General features: G+C 45.4%; 1 protein-coding gene across 2 annotated transcripts in view; it reads left to right on the top strand.

The window, feature by feature from the left end:
- The window catches only part of ldb3a (LIM domain binding 3a), a 52,100-nt gene extending 30,068 nt beyond the window's left edge, over nt 1–22,032 (top strand). Inside the window, exons 5-11 of one of the 2 annotated variants that reach the window (XM_071899926.2) lie at nt 1,487–1,562; nt 7,753–7,775; nt 11,677–11,877; nt 15,748–15,780; nt 17,807–17,973; nt 18,716–18,752; nt 21,033–22,032. In XM_071899926.2, the coding sequence (XP_071756027.1) occupies nt 1,487–1,562; nt 7,753–7,775; nt 11,677–11,877; nt 15,748–15,780; nt 17,807–17,973; nt 18,716–18,752; nt 21,033–21,135 (640 nt within the window). In that variant the 3' untranslated portion in view covers nt 21,136–22,032. The remainder of the gene's footprint in view (nt 1–1,486; nt 1,563–7,752; nt 7,776–11,676; nt 11,878–15,747; nt 15,781–17,806; nt 17,974–18,715; nt 18,753–21,032) is intronic. The other variant, XM_071899927.2, reaches the window with a different exon arrangement.
- The last annotated feature ends 752 nt before the right edge of the window (nt 22,033–22,784 follow it).

Raw genomic sequence — 22,784 nt, 5'->3', positions numbered from 1 at the left:
CAGGATTTGATGGATAAAATGGCTGTAAACTGCTCTCTTTTCACAGCCTCGGTCTTTTCCTTACATAACACAATGTTCTGAAGCAGGATGCGGTCTTTACACAGCAGCAGTCTGACCGGCTCCATGTGCTACCAACAGTTCAGCTGCTGTCTGTGCTTTAGTGGGAAGCGGCTGGTTGGTGATCACTGCAGATGTTTTTATTCTTATGTACACTACTTAAAGAAGGAAGGACATGAGTTGGTAACTACTGGATAATAGCTGTAATAATTTGGATTATGGAGACTTGGGTGCAGACGGTGTTCAGCTACATTCATATTCAACATTCAGCGGAGGGTTTGGACGCTCGGCTGCGTCTCGAAGCTTTTGCGTCACCGTCACACCCAGTAATCACAGTAAAGAGAAGCCTCTTGGGTATCAGTGCTATAATGAGGGGAGAAAGGTGACAGAGATGTGTGACTAGCAAGGGCCGAGTCTGGGTGTGATGCTGCGTTTCATTCAAAGTCGGAAATCGGGAATTCCCAGCTGGTAGATGGTAATTCCAGCCGCCCTGCGTTCCAGCTGCCCAGCTCGGAAAAAAAAACGTACGCTCGTGATATTTTCTTTGCCCAACAAAAAGTCCTGTTCCCCATGCAACAGCTGATGTTATGTCGATGATATTTAGCAACACTAGCCAGCTAGTTCACATACAACATTAGCCATTGTAAGTGCAAATTTACACTTAAAATTTATGTTTAACCATTTACCACACAGCTGTTTATTTAAGGCTACAATATGCAACTTCCCACATTGAGACAGGAAGTGTATTGTTAGCCCCGCCCTCCTCGTCCTCAATTGGTCAAGTCCCCGCCCCACCACCTGTCAGTCATCTTGATGATGTCATCAGGTCACCAGCAGTGTAAAGCCTCCACAGCCGATCTGACGCTGAACGTTTAGCTTCGCTCTTCGTTCTTTTCTTCCTGTTTTCCTCCATTGTTGTTGTTGCTGTGACTTCCTGTGCTCAGCTCACTGTTGGCCACGCCCACAGTAAAAGGTATATGTAGGGTTAGGTAAAAGGTATACGTATGCACAGACAAACATCGTCTGATAAGGTATAAATTACATCAGATTTATTATTGTCATTTTAATGTCAAAAAGTTGACTTTAAGGTCTGGACTGGAAAAATGGAAGTGGAAAGTGTATTTTGAGAATTATGTAATGCTGAATTAATGCTGGTTCCAAGGTTTCCTCCATGTTTTTTCTTAATTGAGGTTTTCATGGGAGTTTTTCCTGGTTCTCATGTTCTAATGCAGGTGCTGTGAAGCCCTTTGAGACTGTAACTGTGATTAAGAGTTATACAAATAACGTTGGCTTAAATGTGTAGAAGTGTCTCATTTTGTCCACCAAGGAACTTAAATGACCTTCAGTCCTTCAGAAGCACCTTGATGTTCTGATGTCTTCATGTCTCAGGTTTGTGTTTTCTGAAGTTGTTCCTGTCGTCTCCCTGCAGGTCGAAGCGTCCGGTTCCGCTGGCGGGAGGAACCCAGAGGATCGACTCTCCCATGCCCATCATCCCCCACCAGCAGGTAGACCTCAGCTCTCACACTTTACCCACAATGCATCATTTCTGCGGCACAACCGCTGTATGTGCAGAGGTCAACGCCTGGATCCCCCGGTTCAAACCTACTGGGATAAAACTGATCAGGAAAGGTTATTGATTATAATATTGCAGCGTACATTTTTTGTTACAACTTTGATTCACTGATGGAACAATTTCATCAGGAAAACATCACAGAAAACTCGTGGAAAACAGGATGACAGCATTTGTTTTAGTTTATGGAAAGAAGTAAAGTATGGAAGTGCAAATCTGACATAATTCAACAGTCTGTCCCTCAGTCTGTCCCACAGTCTATCCCACAAAGTGTCCCACAGTCTGTCCCACAGCCTGTCCCACAGTCTGTCCCACAGTCTGTCCCACAAAGTGTCCCACAGTCTGTCCCACAGTCTGTCCCACAAAGTGTCCCACAGTCTGTCCCACAAAGTGTCCCACAGTCTGTCCCACAGTCTGTCCCACAAAGTGTCCCACAGTCTATCCCACAAAGTGTCCCACAGTCTGTCCCACAGTCTGTCCCACAAAGTGTCCCACAGTCTGTCCCACAAAGTGTCCCACAGTCTATCCCACAAAGTGTCCCACAGTCTGTCCCACAGTCTGTCCCACAAAGTGTCCCACAGTCTGTCCCACAGTCTGTCCCTTAGTCTGTCCCACAAAGTGTCCCACAGTCTGTCCCACAGTCTGTCCCACAGTCTGTCCCACAAAGTGTCCCACAGTCTGTCCCACAGTCTGTCCCACAAAGTGTCCCACAGTCTGTCCCACAGTCTGTCCCACAGTCTGTCCCACAAAGTGTCCCACAGTCTATCCCACAAAGTGTCCCACAGTCTGTCCCACAGTCTGTCCCACAAAGTGTCCCACAGTCTGTCCCACAGTCTGTCCCTTAGTCTGTCCCACAAAGTGTCCCACAGCCTATCCCACAGTCTGTCCCTTAGTTTGTCCCTCAGTCTGTCCCACAGTCTGTCCCACAGTCTGTCCCTTAGTCTGTCCCACAAAGTGTCCCACAGCCTATCCCACAGTCTGTCCCTTAGTTTGTCCCTCAGTCTGTCCCACAGTCTGTCCCTCAGTCTGTCCCTCAGTCTGTCTCACATTCTGTCCCTTAGTTTGTCCCTCAGTCTGTCCCTTAGTCTGTCCCACAGTCTGTCCCACAAAGTGTCCCACAGCCTATCCCACAGTCTGTCTCTTAGTTTGTCCCTCAGTCTGTCCCTCAGTCTGTCCCACAGTCTGTCTCACAGTCTGTCCCTCAGTCTGTCTCACAGTCTGTCCCACAAAGTGTCCCACAGCCTGTCCCACAGTCTGTCCCACAAAGTGTCCCACAGTCTGCCCCTCAGTCTGTCCCACAGTCTGTCTCACAGCCTGTCCCTCAGTCTGTCTCACAGTCTGTCCCACAAAGTGTCCCACAGTCTGTCCCACAGTCTGTCCCTCAGTCTGTCCCACAAAGTGTCCCACAGCCTATCCCACAGTCTGTCTCTTAGTTTGTCCCTCAGTCTGTCCCTCAGTCTGTCCCTCAGTCTGTCCCACAGTCTGTCTCACAGTCTGTCCCTCAGTCTGTCTCACAGTCTGTCCCACAAAGTGTCCCACAGTCTGTCCCACAGTCTGTCCCTCAGTCTGTCTCACAGTCTGTCCCACAAAGTGTCCCACAGCCTGTCCCACAGTCTGTCCCACAAAGTGTCCCACAGTCTGTCCCACAGTCTGTCCCTCAGTCTGTCTCACAGTCTGTCCCACAGTCTGTCCCACAAAGTGTCCCACAGTCTGTCCCTTAGTCTGTCCCTCAGTCTGTCCCTCAGTGTGATTTGCTGCCCAGGTTTTTGACCCAGAGCGACCCCTCCCTCCCCCTCCCCAAGTAGAAATGAAACTTGTCCCCTTGTTTGCATCTCTAAAAAGTCAACCTGCCAGTTATTGAGGAAAACAGGCTTATTTTCAGAGAGATGACCGTGCGTTTTGAAATGCTGTTATGGGAAGATAACCACAAAGCCCCATGCAAAGCTGCTCCATTAGTCCGGAGGGGGGAGGGGGGCGGGGGGTGGTGGGTAGGTGTAACCCCAGCCCCGACCCCCCCCCCCCGACCCCCCCGACCCAGCCTCCTCCTCTGAATCCCACACTCTGTCTGTAGAGAGAGTAGCATTATGGATCTGGATCAACCCGACATGCCGCCGCCCCCCGCTGGCCGCAGGAGGAAAGACACGCCCATGATAAAAATATTACCCACAGTTCCCTGCAGAGGCCTTCAACCTCCAAACTGTCCTATTTTGTAGGAATCGTTTTAGTAAAAAATGCAGTAAGAGAGATCCACAAAACATCCACACAATAAATCAGAATATGTAAAAAAAATAAAAATAAAAACAAAATCCACTGAACTTTATTCATGGATTCATGATTTTTTACTTCCCAGATGACTGAAATTAATCTACAGACATAAATCAGTATATTCTTGTTGTCGGGGAAAATCTTGTGCTTCAACTTAAATTGAAGGATCACACGCTCCTCTTCCTCTGTGGGTTGAGAAAGTTCAGTGACCTTTGTGCTCAGGAAAACCTTTCAAACCCCCGTGGATAGACTGGAAAATGTTTTGTTGTCAAGCTAAAACGATCAATATCTCAGTTCCTGACGAGTTGACATTTTGGAGATAAGAGGTTTTCGCCTGACAACAGCGACATGTGGGATTTTCTGGCATTTCTGCCAAAAGATGAAAAATATTTTGGCAGAAATGCCAGAAAAGTTTTTAACATTACAAATGGATTTGGGGGGTCTAACAGAAGGGCAGAAAGCCACCAACTGAACTAAACATTAAATATATTTACTGGCATCATTTTGAAAATCTTCCACCACTGGATTTTGTACAGAAAGTGGATACAGGAGAAGTCACGGAGAGACATCTGAAAGCTGAAGGAAGTCAATTCTAAAATTTAAACCACCCGGTAATTGACTTAACAGACAGACTTAACTGTTTCATTTTTCTATTGAACTCCATGTCTTTTTAATATTTTACGATGATCCTAGCATTGATAAAACACATTCTCCTGGTCAAAGTCCAGAATCTGTCATGTTAAATTAGGACCTGGACCCACAGTACGAGGTTTCTGCAGGTTAGGAAACATATTTGACTGGAGATACCTATACAGATTTATTATCATGTCTGTTTTTTCTAATTTCTCTCTAAAATCTCAATTTTTTATTTTTTATTTTTTTTGCTGTGAAATACTGATACAAATCACATGAAACAAGCAGAAAATGGAAAATCCTTCTCTGGTTGAACTGTTCTCCTCTGCAGCCTGACGGGGCGAGGAGGCATCGCTTCACAAGGCAAAAATGATTGAGAACCACTGGTGTATAAAACATATTGATCAGATATTGATAGTTTCTCTGCCCTCCCCCCCGTCTCCTCCCCCACCCCGCCCCGCCCCGTCCCGCCCCGCCCCGCCCCGCCCCGCCCCGCCCCTCCCTCCTCCGTCTGAAGGGAGAGTCAGTCCAGCTGAACGGCCGCCTGTCGGCCCGCAGCGCCTCCTCCGCTCCCCCGGAGGCGGAGGCGGGTTCGCCCGGGAAGAGGCGGGGTCAGAGCCGGCAGTACAACTCTCCCATCGGTCTGTACTCAGAGGAAACTCTGAGGGAGGCGGCTCTGATCCAGGCCGGCCGGCCGGGGGGGTACGTAGAGCCAGAACCTGAGTCCGGATCAGCGTGATCTCACAAAAAGTCGTGAAATGAGCACAAACTCTGAAACTCAGATTTACCTCCTGTGGACAGGAATTATATGAAAATGACGTTCCTCCACCATGAACTGGATTCTGTGACAAAAACATGAATTGGACATTTTCAGCTAAAGGCTAACGGTTCGGTTTAGGAAACGAAAATAACTTGGTTAAGGTTTGTGAAAGGGTTTGGTTGTGGTGAAATAAGAATATCTTTCACTAAAAATAAGTGTTAGAAATTTCCTTCCTGCAAGCTGGGAATTGAAATCCGGTCTCCATCATTGAAGTCAAAAGTCAAGTTCATTTCATGTATTTGTGTGAGATCAGGTTGTCCAGATCAGAGGCTCCACTTCTTCAGCTCCCATAAACCTCTGCTCTGCTCTGCTCTGCTGACCTTTGACCCCGAACAGAAGGAGAAAGGAGGAAATCTCAGAACATTCAGTGTGTCGTGAAACTCCCGTCGGTGGCGAGTTTTTGTTCTTAAACAGAGTTTGGGCTGGAAAGTGATTTTTGAAAGCCAGAAATCTCAGCAGCTGGCAAAGTAATCAATGAGTCACTGGTATTGATCGACAACACTATCAACCTCACAGATATATTATGATCTGTTTGTGATATAAGGTAGTAAAAACGTTGCTTATTGCCCCTTTAAAACATGCAAAGCACCAAAATTGGAGTTAGGAGGTTTCCACATGACAGCAGTGATGATGCACGGCTCCTGAACTGAACTGGAGAGGATTAGGCGTTCCTCAGGGCTTAGAGTGGGGGGGACGACACTTCACACACACACACACACACACACACACACACACACACACACAGTCATATAACCTTATCAAAATACACACTTCCACTTTCGCAATTCCAGGATTCTGGCAGTCTGGAGCGAGCGGGGAGCCCTCCGGTATATTACTGTTACCATAACTGTTCATAATCATAGCTGTGTATGCATGCAACAGAAGCCCCCCCCCCACACACACACACACACACACACACACGCGCCTCTGGTGTTTCCCTCAGTTTGGGTTCACAGTGATTTGGTTACTGTGTCACTGTAGAGGCCAAACACCTGTTCCCTCTGGCCGCTTTAAAAGGCCAGGGAACCTTCTGGATACACACACACACACACACACACACACTCTGCCCGGCTGCCCTGGTCTTACCTCTGAACGTTCAACTCTGCAGTACTGTTTCTCTCACCTAAGACGATTTATTCTCTTTCTTTTTCACTATCAAATCAAATCAACTGTCAATTTAAACCTGCAATAAGCGATTTCCGACCCTGTAACCGGTCCTGAAGCTAACGTGGAGATTTCCATGAGACGTGATGATGTAAACAAACAGCGTCACAGCAGCAAGCGAGTAAACTTGATAAACTAGTAAACTTGCTACCTACCTCTTCACTTAACCATAACCGGTGAGACTTCTCCGTAGGTACGCTTAGCTTAGCTGTTAGCCTTTATGCACGGTTTGTCCTCAGGGGCTTCCGTAGCCCGGTGGTTTTGCTGTGGTTTATTTACAAATGTGTTGCGGTTTCTGTCACCCTCTAGTGGTCAGAAAATCGCTTAGTGCAGCTTTAGATATAAAACAAAATAGAAATTTGAATTCGAATTCAAATCAAGTCAAATTTATTTCAATTGAATTTCAGAAGGAAGCATTACAACCCACTGGAGTATTACCTTTACCTCAGGAGAACAACTGTCTGCTGCTCTCTCTCTCTCTTTAACTCAACAGTGATCCAACTATATCCAGTTCATGAAGCTTCTCCACTATCTGTTCTAAACAGCCAGTGTCTGGTAGCTCTTTCCTGGGAAATATTTCTTTGCCATATTTCCAGTTTGTTTGGAATCAACAGAAGAAGAAGAACTGGGTAGTTAGCATGAGCAGCGATAAATAGTAAAACAAGTCTCTCACTTTTGCAATTATTAGTAAACATATTATTTTATTCGTTCCATCATCGTAAGTTTCCTCTGACCAGATTTCCACTTGTTCAAACTGAAAGGTTTAATAAACATAAAGAAAGAGATTCACTTGGATACAGGAGCTACACGACCCAAGACTCAGAGCTACACAGAGATTTAAATCTTTCTGTAACCAGGTAATAATCTGTTGTGATGAAGAATCTCTTCTTGCACAGAAAGCCTTGACCCGGCTGCAGCTGTGTGTGTTTCAGGATGGGTTACGGGAGGTAAACAGACTCCATCTTTACCTCCATCCTCCTCTGACCTTGTTCTTCTCCCATTGTTTAGCGGTTGATGTCACTCTGCTTATATAAACGCAGCTCGTCTCCTGTCCTTCAGCCGCTGACACACAGCGCCTCGCCAAGCCAGAGGCTCGCAAACTGGAATGTGATTGTTAATGAATTTCTCTTCTCTTTCTTCCCCTCATTCCTCTCTCTCTCTCTCTCTCTCTCTCTTTCACTCTCTCTCTCTTTCTCTCTCCCACGCGCTCTTTCCCTCCCCTCCTCCCCCTCGGTGGACCAAGGTTATCACCAACACTCCTGCCAAGTTAGTATCCTCTCTTGTTTAATGCGTTTTTGTTGTCCGTTGTGATCATTTAAACGCATGAGTCGATACAGAAGGTGATTCATGACGGAATGTGTCAAAGTGTTTCCTGTGTGGGATGCAGTGATGTTGAAATGCCATTTCTTAAAGGTGCTACGTGTTTCATTTTAAACATCAATATATCATTTTAAAATTAATTGATAACTTGGTATAATTAGCGTAAACAAATGAGTCCATGTTGGAAACGATTGGTCTCCTCTATCTCACACCAGTAGTATTGTTAGTTCTAGTGTTTCTCCACATTAAGACTACATTTCCCATCAGCCCCGTTGCTTCCTGCCCCCCCTCCTCCCCCTCCCTGAAGAAGATCAACATGTTGGAAGTGATTTCTCCATCTTCCTTTCCCTCCTTCCACCATCTGCTGCCAGAAACTCTTTCAGCTTTAGCTCCGTTTGCTCTGGAAGAACAGAAGAAGAACCTCTTCCTGTTTTGTGCCGTAAAGCGATCCAGCAGATTTCCCTCCAGATCCACCAGGTGGAGAAACTATGGAGAATGAGAGTAGAGGCTGATAGAGGCTGACAGGCTGACCGCTGATGCTCTGGTTTGTTTACAGTAATTATACTAATGTCTCAAAATGAATGTGGTGATGATTTACTGAAATTAAAATGATACACGTAGCACCTTTAACGGTTGTGTTGTGTGTGTTTTAGTCCAGTTACGCTCCAACAAATCAAATGAAAGCCTGTGATTGATTTTGTCAAAAGCAGACCTGCACTCAGTTCATCTGTGGTTCCTCTAAGATTCAAAAGAAGGCAATGAGCACCTTCGGGTTCCTCATTAAAAATGATAAATCCCTAAAGGGTTCCTTGAAGAACCCCCATATGTTAAAGGTTCCTGGAACCTTCATGAACTCTTGATGATGGGGTTCCTCAGGGAAACTTCTTGGGATCCCCAATAGTTGCAGTGTGAGGAATCCCTTAAGTTCCCTCGAAGCCCTCGCACTTTTTAGAGTATGGGTTAAACGGTATTTGCTGCTGAATTTTTAGCGTTTGTCTTAACCTTCAGAAAGTACCAGATGGGTGGAGCTTAGGGACAATTTAGATCGCATCGTCTAAGCTGTCAATCAGAGAGAGGTTTGCTTTCAAATGCCTAAACCTTCTGGTACTCTTTGTATTGTCTTACGTGGAAAGCCCCACCCATCTGGCACTCCAAGTAGGCTAAAACAAACACTAGTAAGTATTTGCAAATGCCAGGTCTGATGCCAAGCTGTTGTTTGGTTGAGTTTTTGCACGGTTGGACTAAAATATCCACACACACGACTCTTCAGGGAGTCGATTATTCATTCCTCCTCCTGTACACTGCAAAAAACATCCATCTTAACAAGTCATTTAATCTCATATTCAGCCTTCAAAAATTCTGCAGTGAGGAAAGATAACTCCACTTGTTTCCAAAGCAGCTTCACTTGTTTCAGGAGTTGTCAGTCTGTTGAAGTTGATTTGCATTGGAAACAAGTGAAATTATCGAACCCCATTTGCAGATCTTTTCACAAATTACAATTTTAGGACTCAGTAACAGACTAAATGACTTGTTAAGATGGAGATTTATTGCAAGTGAGTGGCTGTTCCTCTCGGTGGTTTGCTGTGTGTTTCAGTCTGAACAGCAGTGTTGTGTTGCTGTTCAGATCATCACTGTGAGCTGAGGCTGACTGCTGCTCCAGAGAGGAAACCGACTCTCCAGCTAATTAAATAGCCGGGAGCTAATTAGCGATCAAAATCCCCTCAGGAATTTAGAGCGATTTTCTTGCTTTGTTCTTTGTTCCGTGTCGATTGGCTCAGCATGCCTCCACAGACAGGAACTCACTTCATCATTATAAAAAAAAATGTCTTACAGTTTAATTAGTACATACATTGAATCCATAGAGCTACAGGGGATATCACCCTAAAACCTGTCAGAATAAACACTAATAAAAAGTAATATAAAAGCTCAATCCACTGAGCTGCAGGACCAGAGTATGATATAATCATCTGTGTCTCTTGGCATTTTCTGTTCCCGACATAAAGGTCACTGTTTGACACGTTTCCTAAATTTCCCGTCGAGTCGAGCTCCTGTGACATTTCATGGTGGAAGCATGTGGATGTATGGAGCATGATGGACGGCATATTGGACTGAAACAGATATGATCGAACTTATCACCGGTGACAGGATGTTTAGGTTCCGCTGTGTTTTTGCTGCCGCTGATTTTTCTGCTGCTTGTTGTGAGATGAAGATAAAAAATATGAACTGTTTTCCCTGTCGTCTGCGCTCTTGATGCTACACAGATAGATTCACTTTGTGACGAATTGTATAATTTGCGAATCTTGGCCTAGAATTTGCAAAGACCTTTCATAATTTGTTTCAGTCCACTTAGGTGCAGATGGGTGGGGTTTGCCACATCGGCCAATATGAGCAGCAGAAAGTTTAGACAATCACAGGAAAATATTGAAATGTTAATTTAATATACTTTTTTGAAATTGACAACTTCGCTGCCTCTATCTGAGCTGTCCCGATGCAGTAAACCCCACCCACCTGCTACTCCATGCAGGACAAAACAAACGCTAAGAATTATTTGCAAGCTCTGATAATTTACCACAAAATCCCAATGTGGACTCATTTACAGAACACAATCTGCTGCTCAGATTAGCAGTAATGCATCCTGACCTACAGCAGAAAGTGAAACTGGGCGCTGAGCATCTGGGAGCTTAATTTGGAGCGAGCTGGGTAACCTGGTTTTAGCTCGGCACGTCTGCTGTGTAAATCTGAGGTAACCTGAGTCCAGAGCAGATATGTGACTGAGCTACAGGCTGCTACTGCAGTGTTTTCCGAGGTAGGGTCCGGGGTCCCCAGAGGGCCCCCAGAAAACTGAGCTATAGCTATAGTTTAATCTCAGTATTTTTTTCATTTACAGGAGGTTTCACTCAGTGAGGGAATGTACAGGAAAGGCTGTTTGAATCACAGGTTTTATTCTCCCCATTGACAGTAAAGACTGTTGAGTAATTTCTAACTTAAATCAGATTTAACAACAGAAATCTCTGGGACAAAATCTCATGAAAGGGACGTTTCTGGCCTGGTGTGTGTCTGTTTGAGGGTCTCTGAAGTTGGATTAGACCGATATATCGGGCCGATATCAATGTCACCCAACAGCTTCAGGAGTGTCAGTCTGTAAAACCTGCAGTGAAACCTGCCTCACCCTGCCTGTAAGACCCATCGAAAACATGATCTGGGTTTCCTTGGAGAGTTTTAGTGTCCCATGCAGTGTCCCATCTACATTTTTAGCCTGATATTCAGACTGAATGTCCATCTGGTTCCACTCCTCGTTAGCCGTTTTCTGTGTGGGAGGATTGATTTTTTCCCCGAACCAATCACTAGTGACCAAACCACTCTGACGTTACTTCAGTCACACTGATGAAACGCAGATGAAAAGCCGTTGCGTGAACATTTCATACTTTAGTCCCGCCCACAAAGGCGCTGATTGGCTCGATTGTTTCTCCGAGCGAGAACAAGCTGTTGACGAGGGAAACACTCTCGATTCAGGAGTCTGGAACCAGGCTAGTATTTTTTCTTACCCGGCATATGGAGTTTTTCAGTCATTTACTATGGTAAAATCAGTATGAATATCGGCCTTCAGACACCTGTATCGGTCCAAACGATGAAACAGGAAGCATGTCTGCATGCCTGGCTGGTCTGGTTTCTCTTTATTAACACAAAACCCCAAACCACCGCAGCTCCTCCTCACATTATCTCCTTTACCTCCCTCCACCTCTCCTCACATCCCTCCATCCTCTTCTACCTCATCCTTCCCTTTCCACATCACACACCTCCCCTCTTCCTCTCTTCCTCCCTTCACTTTCCTTCACGCCGCCCGCAGCACCGAGTACATCCCCAGCTTCAACCCCGGCGTGCTGAAAGACTCCGCCCTCTCTACCCATAAGCCCATCGAGGTGAAGGGGCCGGGCGGCAAGGCCACCATCATCCACGCCCAGTACAACACGCCCATCAGCATGTACTCCCAGGACGCCATCATGGACGCCATCGCAGGCCAGTCCCAGGCCAAGGGGCACGACGCCGGGTAAGAGCTCCGCCCCCCGCCCCTCTCCTCACCTCCAGGCACTCCTCTTCCTCTGTGTACTCCTGCTTTTTCTCCTCCTCCTCCTTCTCCTGCTCCTCTTCCTCTGTGTACTCCTGCTTTTTCTTCTCCTCCTCCTTCTCCTCCTCCTCTTCCCCTGCTTTCTGTCTCCTCTTCCTTCACCTCCTCCTCCTCCTCTTCTCTTCTTCCTCCTCCTCTGTGCTTCTGCTTTCAATTCTCCTCCTCCTCTTCCCCTGTGTACTCCTGCTTTTCTCCTCCTCCTCCTTCTCCTCCTCCTCTTCCTCTGTGTACTCCTGCTTTTTCTCCTCCTTCTCCTCCTCCTCTTCCCCTGCTTTCTGTCTCCTCTTCCTACACCTCCTCCTCCTCCTCTTCTTCCCCTGTGTACTCCTGCTTTTTCTCTTCCTCTTCCTCCACCTCCTCCTTTTCTCCTCTTCCTCCTCCTCTGTGCTTCTGCTTTCAATTCTCCTCCTCCTCCTCTTCCCCTGTGTACTCCTGCTTTTTCTCCTCCTCTTTCTCCTCTTGCTCCTCCTCTGTACTGCTGCTTTCGATCCTCCTCTTCTTCTTCCTCCTCCTCTTCCCCTGTGTACTCCTGCTTTTTCTCCTCCTCCTCCTTCTCCTCCTCCTCTTCCTCTGTGTACTCATCCTTCCCTCCTCTTCCCCTGCTTTCTGTCTCCTCTTCCTTCACCTCCTCCTCCTCCTCTTCTTCCCCTGTGTACTCCTGCCTTTTCTCTTCCTCTTCCTCCACCGCCTCCTTTTCTCCTCTTCCTCCTCCTCTGTGCTTCTGCTTTCAATTCTCCTCCTCCTCCTCTTCCCCTGTGTACTCCTGCTTTTTCTCCTCCTCTTTCTCCTCTTCCTCCTCCTCTGTACTGCTGCTTTCGATCCTCCTCTTCATCCTCCTCTTCTTCTTCCTCCTCCTCTTCCTCTGTGTACTCCTGCTTTTTCTCCTCCTCTTCCTCCTCCTGCTCCTCTTTCTCCTCTTCTTCCTCCTCTTCCTCCTCCTCTTCCTCCTCTGTGTGCTCCTGCTTTTTCTCCTCCTCTTCCTCTTCTGTACTCCTCATTTCCCTCCTCCTTCTTTTCCTCTTTCTCCTCCTCCTCCCCTGTGTACTACTGGTTTCTGTCCTCCTCTTCCTCCACCTCCTCCCCTCCTCTTCAACCTCCCCTGTGCTCCTGCTTTCCCTCCTCTTCTTCCTCCCCCTCTTCCTCCTTTCCTGTGTACTCCTGCTTTCCACCTCCTCTTCCTCCTCTGTGCACCCGTCCTTCCCTCCACTTTCTCTTCTTCCTATTCCTCCTTTCCTGTGTACTCCCACCTTTTGTCCTTCTCCTCCTCCTCCACCTCCTCCTCCTCCCCTCCTCTTCCTCCTCCTCTATGTACTCATCCTTCACTCCTCTTTCTCCTCTTCCTCCTCCCCTTCTTCCTCCTCTGTACTCCTGCTTTCAATCCTCTTCCTCCTCTCCTTTACCTCCTCCTCCTCCTCTGTGTACTTGTCCTTCCCTCCTCTTCTTCCTCCTCTTCCTCGTTCCTGTGTACTCCCACTTTTTATCCCCCATTCCTCCTCTTCCTCCTCCCCTATGTACTCGTACTTTCCCTCCTCCTCTTCCTCCTCTTCTTCTGTCTCTGTGTACCCATCCTTCCCTCCATTTTCTCTTCTTCCTCTTGCTCCCCTATGTACTCTTGCTTCCCCTCCTCTTCCTCCTCCTTCTCCTCTCCTCCTCTATGTACTCATCCTCCTCTTCTTCTTACTCTTCCTCCTTTCCTGTGTACCCCCACTTTCCTACCTTCTCTTCCTCTTCCTCCTCCTCCCCTGTGTTCTCCTGCTTTTCCTCCTCTTCCTCCTCCTTATCCTTCTCTATATACACATCCTCCCCTCTTCTTCATCCTCCTCTTTTTCCTCTGTGCACTCTTCTTTCCTCTCCTCTTCCTCATTCTTCCTCTGTCAGCTCCTTTTCCTTCCCCTACTCCCCTCTTCTTCCTCCCCCTCCTCCTTCCCTTGTGCACTCCTACTTTCTCTCCTCCTCTTCTTCCTTCTCTATGTACTCGCCCTTCTCTCCCCTCTCCTTCATGTGCTTCTCTTCCTCATCTTCCTTTGTGTACTCTTTCCCCTCCTCTTCCTTGTCTTTACCTCCTGTCCGCTCTTCCTCTCTCCTCTTCCTCCTCCTGCTCCTCTTTCTCCTCTTCCTCCTCCTCTGTACTCCTGCTGTCAATCCTCCTCTTCTTCCTCCTCTTCCTCCTCTGTGTACTCCTGCTTTTTCTCCTCCTCTTCCTCTTCTGCACTCCTTATTTCCCTCCTCCTTCTTTCCCTCTTTCTCCTCCTCCTCCCCTGTGTACTACTGGTTTCTGTCCTCCTCTTCCTCCACCTCCTCCCCTCCTCTTCAACCTCCCCTGTGCTCCTGCTTTCCCTCCTCTTCTTCCTCCCCGTCTTCCTCCTTTCCTGTGTACTCCTGCTTTCCACCTCCTCTTCCTCCTCTGTGCACCCGTCCTTTCTCTTCTTCCTATTCCTCCTTTCCTGTGTACTCCCACCTTTTGTCCTCCTCCTCCTCCCCTCCTCGTCCTCTTCATCCTCCTCTGTACTCTTGCTTTCCCTCCTCCTCTTCTGTAGTCCTCCTCCTCTTCTTCCTCCTCTATGTACTCATCCGTCACTCCTCCTCCTCCTCCTTTATGCTCTCCATCCCTTCCTGGCCTGCATGACATTAGTCTCCAGCTCAGTTCTTGGCTGTTCTGTCCTCCTGTAGTCCGGCACTGTACTGTAGCATCACAGCTGGAGAGAGCCGCCGACTCCTCTGGATGTCAAGACTAGACTAGACTCAGATTTGTTGTGTCCTAATGCTGAACAGTTTTGTGTATTTCAAGCGAACTCTGCTTTGTGTAAAGTCAGGACTTGGTGGTTATTGGAAAGGGTTCGGTGGAAAGAACCTCAGAGAGAACCTGTGATGTAGGAGTGAGGAGTGGCGCTGTGTTGAACATGATAATGGTTGTATAATTTTCAGGTTTTAATAGTGGATTTGTTGTGGGTTTACATAGCTGTGTTGCCTTTTTCTGAAGCTCTAAGTGATGTTCAGTAAGTTATTACGATCCACCATTCACTACAGCTATTTAAAAAGCATACAAGGGGCGCTCAGTCAGGATAATATCTAAAAACAGGAAAATGATTCAGGATGGAAACTTGTTCCCTTCAATTATTTATTGGTTTCAGAGCAAGTTGCCTCATCATTTATTTGCGCGTTGGCGAGTAAATGATTGAAGGGAACATGCGGCTGAACTTTCTTTCTTGTGTTTTTATGTGAAGTATTTATTTAGGTTCCTACCAGAGGTTTAATCTACTGACTAATTGAGTTTCCACGCAGTAACTGAGCCACCGAATCACCCCCATATTTCTTATTCAACTAAACTCACACTATGTACAATACAATTGCTTTCTCACCCTCGTCCTCAAAGGTATCACGTGGAAATTTCAGGACATACCACAGTTAAAAAATGGACAAATTTGAATTGATTTCAAGAAAAATGTTATTCAAATGCAGCTGTCATGAATTGGTAACCAGTGGGGGGGCAGCAGACACCCCTGCCTCGCCCCTAAAACTGCCTCAAGGCTTAAAACAATACGATACCATTGACTGTCCTGACAGAAATTCTGTTTTAAAAGGCCAGTACAGAAAACATGATGCTAGCACAACAGTGGATAGCACACACCTAATTTTTTGTGTCTCACTTCCTGTGCGACCAACCAATCCCTTCGCTGTACTGTCTGCCATGCCATGCCACGCCGCTTGCCCCGCCCCCCTGCCACCCCGCCACCACCCGCCGCGGCCCTGTCACCCCGTTTTCTCAATTCCAATGTCCGAATGTGCGAGCAGAGACGAGGCGCCCGCAGGCGACTCCCCCCTGGCGTAAGTACACTCGCACGACCTTTAACCTTTAACCCCCGATGAGGTGAAGCCTGAGAGCTACCTTCGTTTCCTCTCCCCCTTCTTCATGTCTGTTTCCTCCCTTACCTCGCACGTTCTCCTCTACTGTCTCTCTGAATGGAGACTCTGGGTTTTGCATCCCTGTCCTTATCTTTTTCCTTTCTGAACCATAGAGATTTTGCAGTAACATCTACATTAAGTGTTCATTAACAAATGTACAACTTATGCATTTACTAACATGAATTAAACATGAATAACAGCATTAACAAAGATTAATGTTAAATGCACATGAACAACTGCATTAATTAATGTTGTTATGCATGTTTGTTAATAATGTTAACTAATGTGTTTACTAACAATTAAGCATGAACAGTGACACAACAAAGATGTAATGTTAGGTAATAACTACTTTAGTTAACATCAGGAAGTAAAGAGTTCGCGTAGAACAACATTACTTAATTTAGTTGTTTATTGTACATTTAATATGAACTCATCTTTGTTAAGTCACTGTTCATGCTTAATTCATGTTAGTAAACACATTAGTTAACATTATTAACAAACATGTATAACAACATTACTTAATGCAGTTGTTCACGTGCATTTAACATTAATCTTTGTTAATGTTATCATGTTTAATTCATGTTAGTAAATTCCTTAGTTAACATTTGTTAATTAACTCTTAATGTAATGTGTTACTGATTTTGCAAGATTGGTTGATCTTTCGGTTTGCCAGATATTAATAAGATAAGATTGCATTGATTTTTATGGATCCCTGGGGGAAATTCAGTACGCAGTGATGGTGTCTTATCTGTCGTTTGATGGTAAATCTGCTTGTGTTGGATTCTGTGGTGTTATGACATTCATGAAGGCACAAACTGTGTTCCTTCTCCGTTATTCCCCTGCGGCCGTCGGATTACACTAACAATCAATTTTTCATTCTGTTGGAAAATTGCGTTTGGAGACGAATTGCATTGGGAGACGTCTTGTACTGTATGCATGAGAAACTGCGCTTGTTTTACCCCTTCGAGGAAAAATGATATTGCTCCAAAACATCCACACACTCATTCATCATCTGCAGAAACTGACAAATCCATTTTCACTCCCTGATAAACCGTAACCGTTCTAATTGAAATGTAGACCTATACAGAATCACCCAATCGTACCGAGGATCAGCTTCACTGAAAGACCAATTACGCTCCTGTCTTTCTGCATCTGACCAATCATCTCTCTCGTTTGACTATCACTCCACTTGCCATGTTCTCATTTACTGACCTCAGAACAGCGTCAGACACTCAATATGAAATATGAAGTACTTTTACCAGTATTACAAGATGTGATCGACAACTGGATGTTCTGAGCCCGTTCCTCCTTCTGTTAGAGGTTCAATCTGTATCTAACAAACAACAGAAATCTAACTCTTACACCTAAAACGTTGCACTTGTCAAGTTGCTCCTTTTTGCTACTAAAGGTAGGTGTAGTTCATGTGTATTAAAATTTTAATGTAGCCGGCAGGTCATTTAACAACAGATTTTAATTTACAATAACAGCCTTGCATTGTAGATTGTATTGGGCACTAAACTTGTAGTGCTTTCCATGCAAGTTTCTGTTCGCAAGAAGGCAATAATCTGCTTTGAAGCTTTGCAGCGTCCACCATCTTCATCCTTTTCATTCATTCACTTCACAAATCAATTTTTTACCAGCACAATATATTATTCGTAATGTGTTTTTACCTCATGCAAGATCCCATCTAATTTTTGACTGCTCAAAAAACATCGTTTGAATATCACTTAATTCTCAAACCATATTAGCTCTCCAGGTTTCAGGCTAAAGGCTGAGAACTCAGCAGGGCCTAAAAACATTAACATCTTCAACCAAAAAGTCACCGCATTAAGCTCATAAAAGTCCATTCAGCTCCCCATTCTCACCCCCGGACCTGACTGAGGCTCCAGTGTCTTGGTGCTGACTTGGGTCTGGGGGGGGATTGGTCGTCCTGTCTCTGTGGTTGCAGTTCTCTCCCAGTTAAAGATCGTCTTGTAGACAGTGCCTCCCCAGTCTATCAGGCCGTCCTCCAGACTGCGGAGAAGGACTCGGACCTGTCTGATTGGGCCCGCCGGGGCACCAACCTGCAGTCCAAGTCCTTCCGGGTCCTGGCCCACATCACCGGAACCGAGTTCTGTAAGTTCCCTCTGCTGTTGTGTTTGTTTTTTTGTGTCTGATGAATTTACGACTCCTTGAATGGTTTTAAACAGTAACTAAACACCAAACCCAAACCTGTGTAAAGCCTGACATGTAATGGTAAAAAGCATGATACTGAAATTGCCATCTGCTATTAGCTGGTCTTTGGTACCAGGTAATGTCACCACCTGTAGTACTCTCTTTTTACCATTAGATGTCAGGCTTTACACTTATTTGGGTTGGGGTTTAGATAGAGACTCTTTAAACTTTTCGACAAAATTCTCTCGAAGAACTTCTGGTCTGTCCCATAGGTATTTACGCACATGCACCAGCTAGCTGTCCAGTTACATTTCCAAACCAGTGAACTGTTATCCTCTAATTCTTGTCATGCAACATAACAACCCTTATTGCTATTAACTAGTCACATATGCAGCAACAAAATATTCGTCTAGAGCTGCAGAGAGCTTCAGCTTCCCTGATGGAGCTTTGTTTTTTGCTCAGAATAATGAGCGAATATACAGTACTGAGCCTGCTCTCCTGAAATTTTGTGAAATGAGCATGATGTCTTAAAATGCAAAAATGCACAAAAATGGCGTTATTTGGTAGACTCCATCCATCTGCGACCTAAGTAAGATAAAAGCAACAATACAAAAGGATTCTGTAAATGCTATTTGAAGTAGGCTATACTTGGGACTCTCACTAATATCTCTTCTCCTGTGTGTTTTTTCTCTCTCTGCTGCAGTGCAAGACCCAGACGAAGAGGCTCTGAGGAAGTCCAGGTAGGCAGCTAGCAGCAGACGGCAGTTAGCCGACCGGTGGCTGAATCTGGCTGCTGGAGGTTTTCCCCCCCGACCTAAACCTGTAACTGGACCAGACTGCCCCACCCAAAAGCATCTTAACACTGAGATCATTTTTGTACATTGGCTTACCATGGAGCAACATCTGCCATTTGACGGATGCTTTTATCCAAGGTGCTCTGGGCCGTGATCACATAGGACGCGTCTTTGAACGCACCTTCAGTTATTTTCAATGGTTTGGTAGGTAGGTACAGGTCTCCTCCAAACTATGAGCCTGGTGATTTGGACATGGCATGTTTCAGGGCTCTGCTCACACGTCTCAGGCATTATGTTAATGTTACGATCCTCAGTTTCACAAGCTGAACAAACCGATCGATCTGTTCCGCTGTCAAGCAGAAGTAGTCCTTGAAACAGGCGCTATCTAGACGGAGCTCTTAGATGAAATGATGACTCATGACTCCCTCGGAGAATGTCATGTAAACACATCCAACGTGTTAGAATGGACTCCTCATCTTCTTCTTCAACAGCAAGCAGAGAAAACGCTAACTTTCTCTTGTGTACTGTGATTTTGAACGTTATCCCCTTTGTTACTTCAGGCTAGCTAGCTAACACTAATTAGACAGCGTGCAAGTTGTTGTCAAACTTTGAATAATGCAACAACCAGAATGATGTCACGCTCCCTTACACCCTTTGACTTCTAGCATTCTCTGTTACTAGCAACGCTCACAGCTGCGCTTCTGTCTGATCACGGCCTTACAGTACAGTACAGTTAGCATGGGTGGCTCCAGTGGGAATTGAACCCCTGACCCTGGCGATGTTAGTGCCTTGCTCTACACATTGAGCCACACTGGAACAAAGATGATCTTAACTGTAGTAGAGCGTTCACACCGCTAGCAACCACAATGCCATGCTACTGTGCGATGGCTAATTTGTTCTAGCTGATAGCCGCAGCACCAAAGGTGTTGTAGCAACACTCAGGATGTATAACAACACTGGTATGTGATTGGCTGCTGGTGGGCGATGTTACTCAAGATTCAGCCAACATTTCCACGTTAACAAACACGGAAACAAAGTGACACTGGTGAACATTTCTCTGGACATAGAAAATTAATTGACAACTAGTTTTTCGCAGTTGATGACGGTGTGAATGCATGATAAGATGTCTTTGGGCCACCAGGCGTCATTCAACAGCCGGAGCCTGGTGGTGGGGTGGGGGGGGTGGGGAGGGTGGGTGGGGGGGTTAAAGGTCACACAGGAAACTCCCAGCAGCCCCGCCGGTCTCAGTCCCATCCCTCCTCTCTCTCTGAGCTGAACTTGAAGGTTAGAGTGCAAAGTCCTGCTAAGCAGATCCATTAAGCTACAGGGTGAGGTATGAAAGAAACCACATCCATTTCATTCAGTGATAACTCCACAGATCAGAATGATGATGCGGCAAAAAGGCCACGACTACAAAGTGCGGTACAAGTGAGAAACCTGATTCAATTTCTGTGAGCAAAACAATAACTCTGCATTTTCTGTGGTTGTTTTTTCTGTGTTCTAATAATTTATGTGAAATGCATATGGTGTAAATAATTTGTTGTTTCCTTTTCATGATTCTCAAACAGCAGCAGGATCATTAAAATGTTTTTTCTCAAAGTCTCAAAATGCGAACACGATTCCTCTCGTTTGCTAGCTTGTTAGCATTTTGTGATTTCCAGATGATTCAATTCTAATGATCCTGCAGCTGTTTGACAGCTGTGAAAAGGTTTTGGGGCGATTAACAACTAAAACCAAAATACATTTCACATCAATTATTAGAACACAGAAAAAACAACCACAGAAAATGACGATTAGTTGTTTTGCCCATAGAAATTGAGCGGCGCACATCTCTTGTACCGCACTTTGTGGGCGTGGCCTATTTGAAACGTCACGCCATTATTTTCTATAGTGTCCAGTCCCAGTCCAGCCCCTAACCGGCCTGGGTGGGAATCAAACCCCCAACCCTGCGCCATGCTCCGCCCACCGAGCCTCACCAAACATTTATCTTTTCTTTATCACATTCATTTGTAATATAATAACTCACCGCTAACGTAACGTCAGCAGCGGTGTGAAGAGGTTCCTGCTGGACACAACGCCGCCGGCAGGGGAGCGGAGGCCGCCGTCCCTAACCCACAATCCCCCTCTTCTCTGTCTCTGTCTCTTCCTCCTCTCCATCCCTCCATCCCTCGCTCTCCCCTCCTCTCTCTCTCTCTCTCTCTCTCTCTCTCTCTCCTCATGCCACAGGGAATTGTTTGAATCAGAAGCTAAAGGCCCACGTTTTGCCAAGTTGAAAAACTGGCACAATGGCTTGTCCGCTCAAATCCTTAACGTCCCGGCCGGCTGTTAGACAGGCGGCAGACAGACAGACGGGTGGGGTCAGCGTGAGAGGTGAAAGGTCAGGCAGGTGTGGGTGGTGAAAGGGTTAAAGGTGAAGAGTTTGATGCTGACAGATAGGCAACGGGAAAGTGAATTTGTTAGAGACTTTGTTGTTCAGCCTGTAGAGAGATTGTTTGTTAGAGAGATCGGCCAAATGTTATGTTTCTATATAATCTGTATTTTGGCTGCACAGTTAAACCTGCCCAGCAAATATTTAATGGACAGCAACAAGCAAGAAGTGGCCCAACATCAATACAAACAAATTCAGCATCAATACAAACAAATAAAATAATAATAATAATCATATTAAAACAGCTTGGAAACTGTTTTGAACTGATATCAGAAACATATTTAGTAGGGATGCAACAATAAATTCAGCTAACAGTTGTGTTCGATACACAATACTGGATTCACAGTTTGATATTATGATGATATTTTGAGCAAAATCTGAATGAAGACAGATATGACTGAAAAAATCCCTTTTTATTTTGGAGGGAAAACAAAAACAAAACAAAAGTTCAAACCATAAACATCGTGACGACTGGTTTCTGTGAGTAAAATTTAAAACTTTTTAATGTAAAATATTAGTTTCATCCCTAAATTAGCCTGAAGAGTAAAACAAAACAAACAAACAAAAAAAAAACTATTTCGCATTACGTCATATTTTGGTATCGCAAAATTCAGTGTCACAAACTTTCATTCCATTCTTAATATTTAGGCCCTGATTTCACGCCTTACACGGGTTTTTCAACAGCTGTTCAGTGTCTAAATGTTTGCTGGGAGGTTTCTAACTTTACAGAGAGCTAAACATGCTGTAACTTCACAAACTGTTACAGGTTGAGTTTGACGTTGTGATCAGAACGAATAAACTGACGAAACAGAAAATGATTTATTTTGGTCTTTTTAATTATTTTTTGGGGAAAAAGCCTCATTATTTATTAGAGGATTTAGAGGATACAGTCGTCTACAGAGAAATCTGCTGTTAGGTCTTTTCATTTCCCCTGAAGGAACAGTGATGAGGTTGTAAGTCATCAGGAGGCAGTCGTGGTTTTTAAGTTTAAACAGAGGAGGAGAAACTAAACTCATTCATTTACTGAAACTCAGGCAGCTTGTCTTAACTCAGACCGAGTGTTTCTGCAGAAGAAGCCAGTGAGAAAAACAGATAAACTTGTTTGGTGTTTTAATTGATAAAGCTTTTATTCTCCCTCAACACACACCGTCACATTAGGTGTAAGAAATCCACTGATGTGTCTCAGTGTGTTAGAAGATGTGTCTATAAGCCTGTCATTGTCTTTTATAGGTAAATTTCAGCATACACATACACACATACACACGTAGATAAACATACACACACAGCCAGGTAACTGCTCCCACACACACAGTCTTTCATAAAGCTCCTAAACTGACAGGTGTGACAGGCAGCGGCAGGATGTTTCATGCCTTTTCCAAACCGAAATGTTTCAGCAGCGGTTTGTTTTCGTCTGTTGAGGTCAGAGGGTTTGTAGGCAGACAGGTGGGTGTGGTGTGGTCAGGTGTAGTCTGGTGTAGTCTGGTGTAGTCAGGTGTAGTCAGGTGTAGACGCTCTCTAGGCGCCGTCCCAAGAAAAGCCGACCAGAAGTG

Source organism: Centroberyx gerrardi, chromosome 15 (assembly GCF_048128805.1).
Source record: "Centroberyx gerrardi isolate f3 chromosome 15, fCenGer3.hap1.cur.20231027, whole genome shotgun sequence".
In the NCBI taxonomy this organism is placed as follows: Eukaryota; Metazoa; Chordata; class Actinopteri; order Beryciformes; family Berycidae; genus Centroberyx; species Centroberyx gerrardi.
The sequence above is the reverse complement of the archived record's forward strand: the minus strand, read 5'-3'. Positions and strand labels throughout refer to the sequence as shown.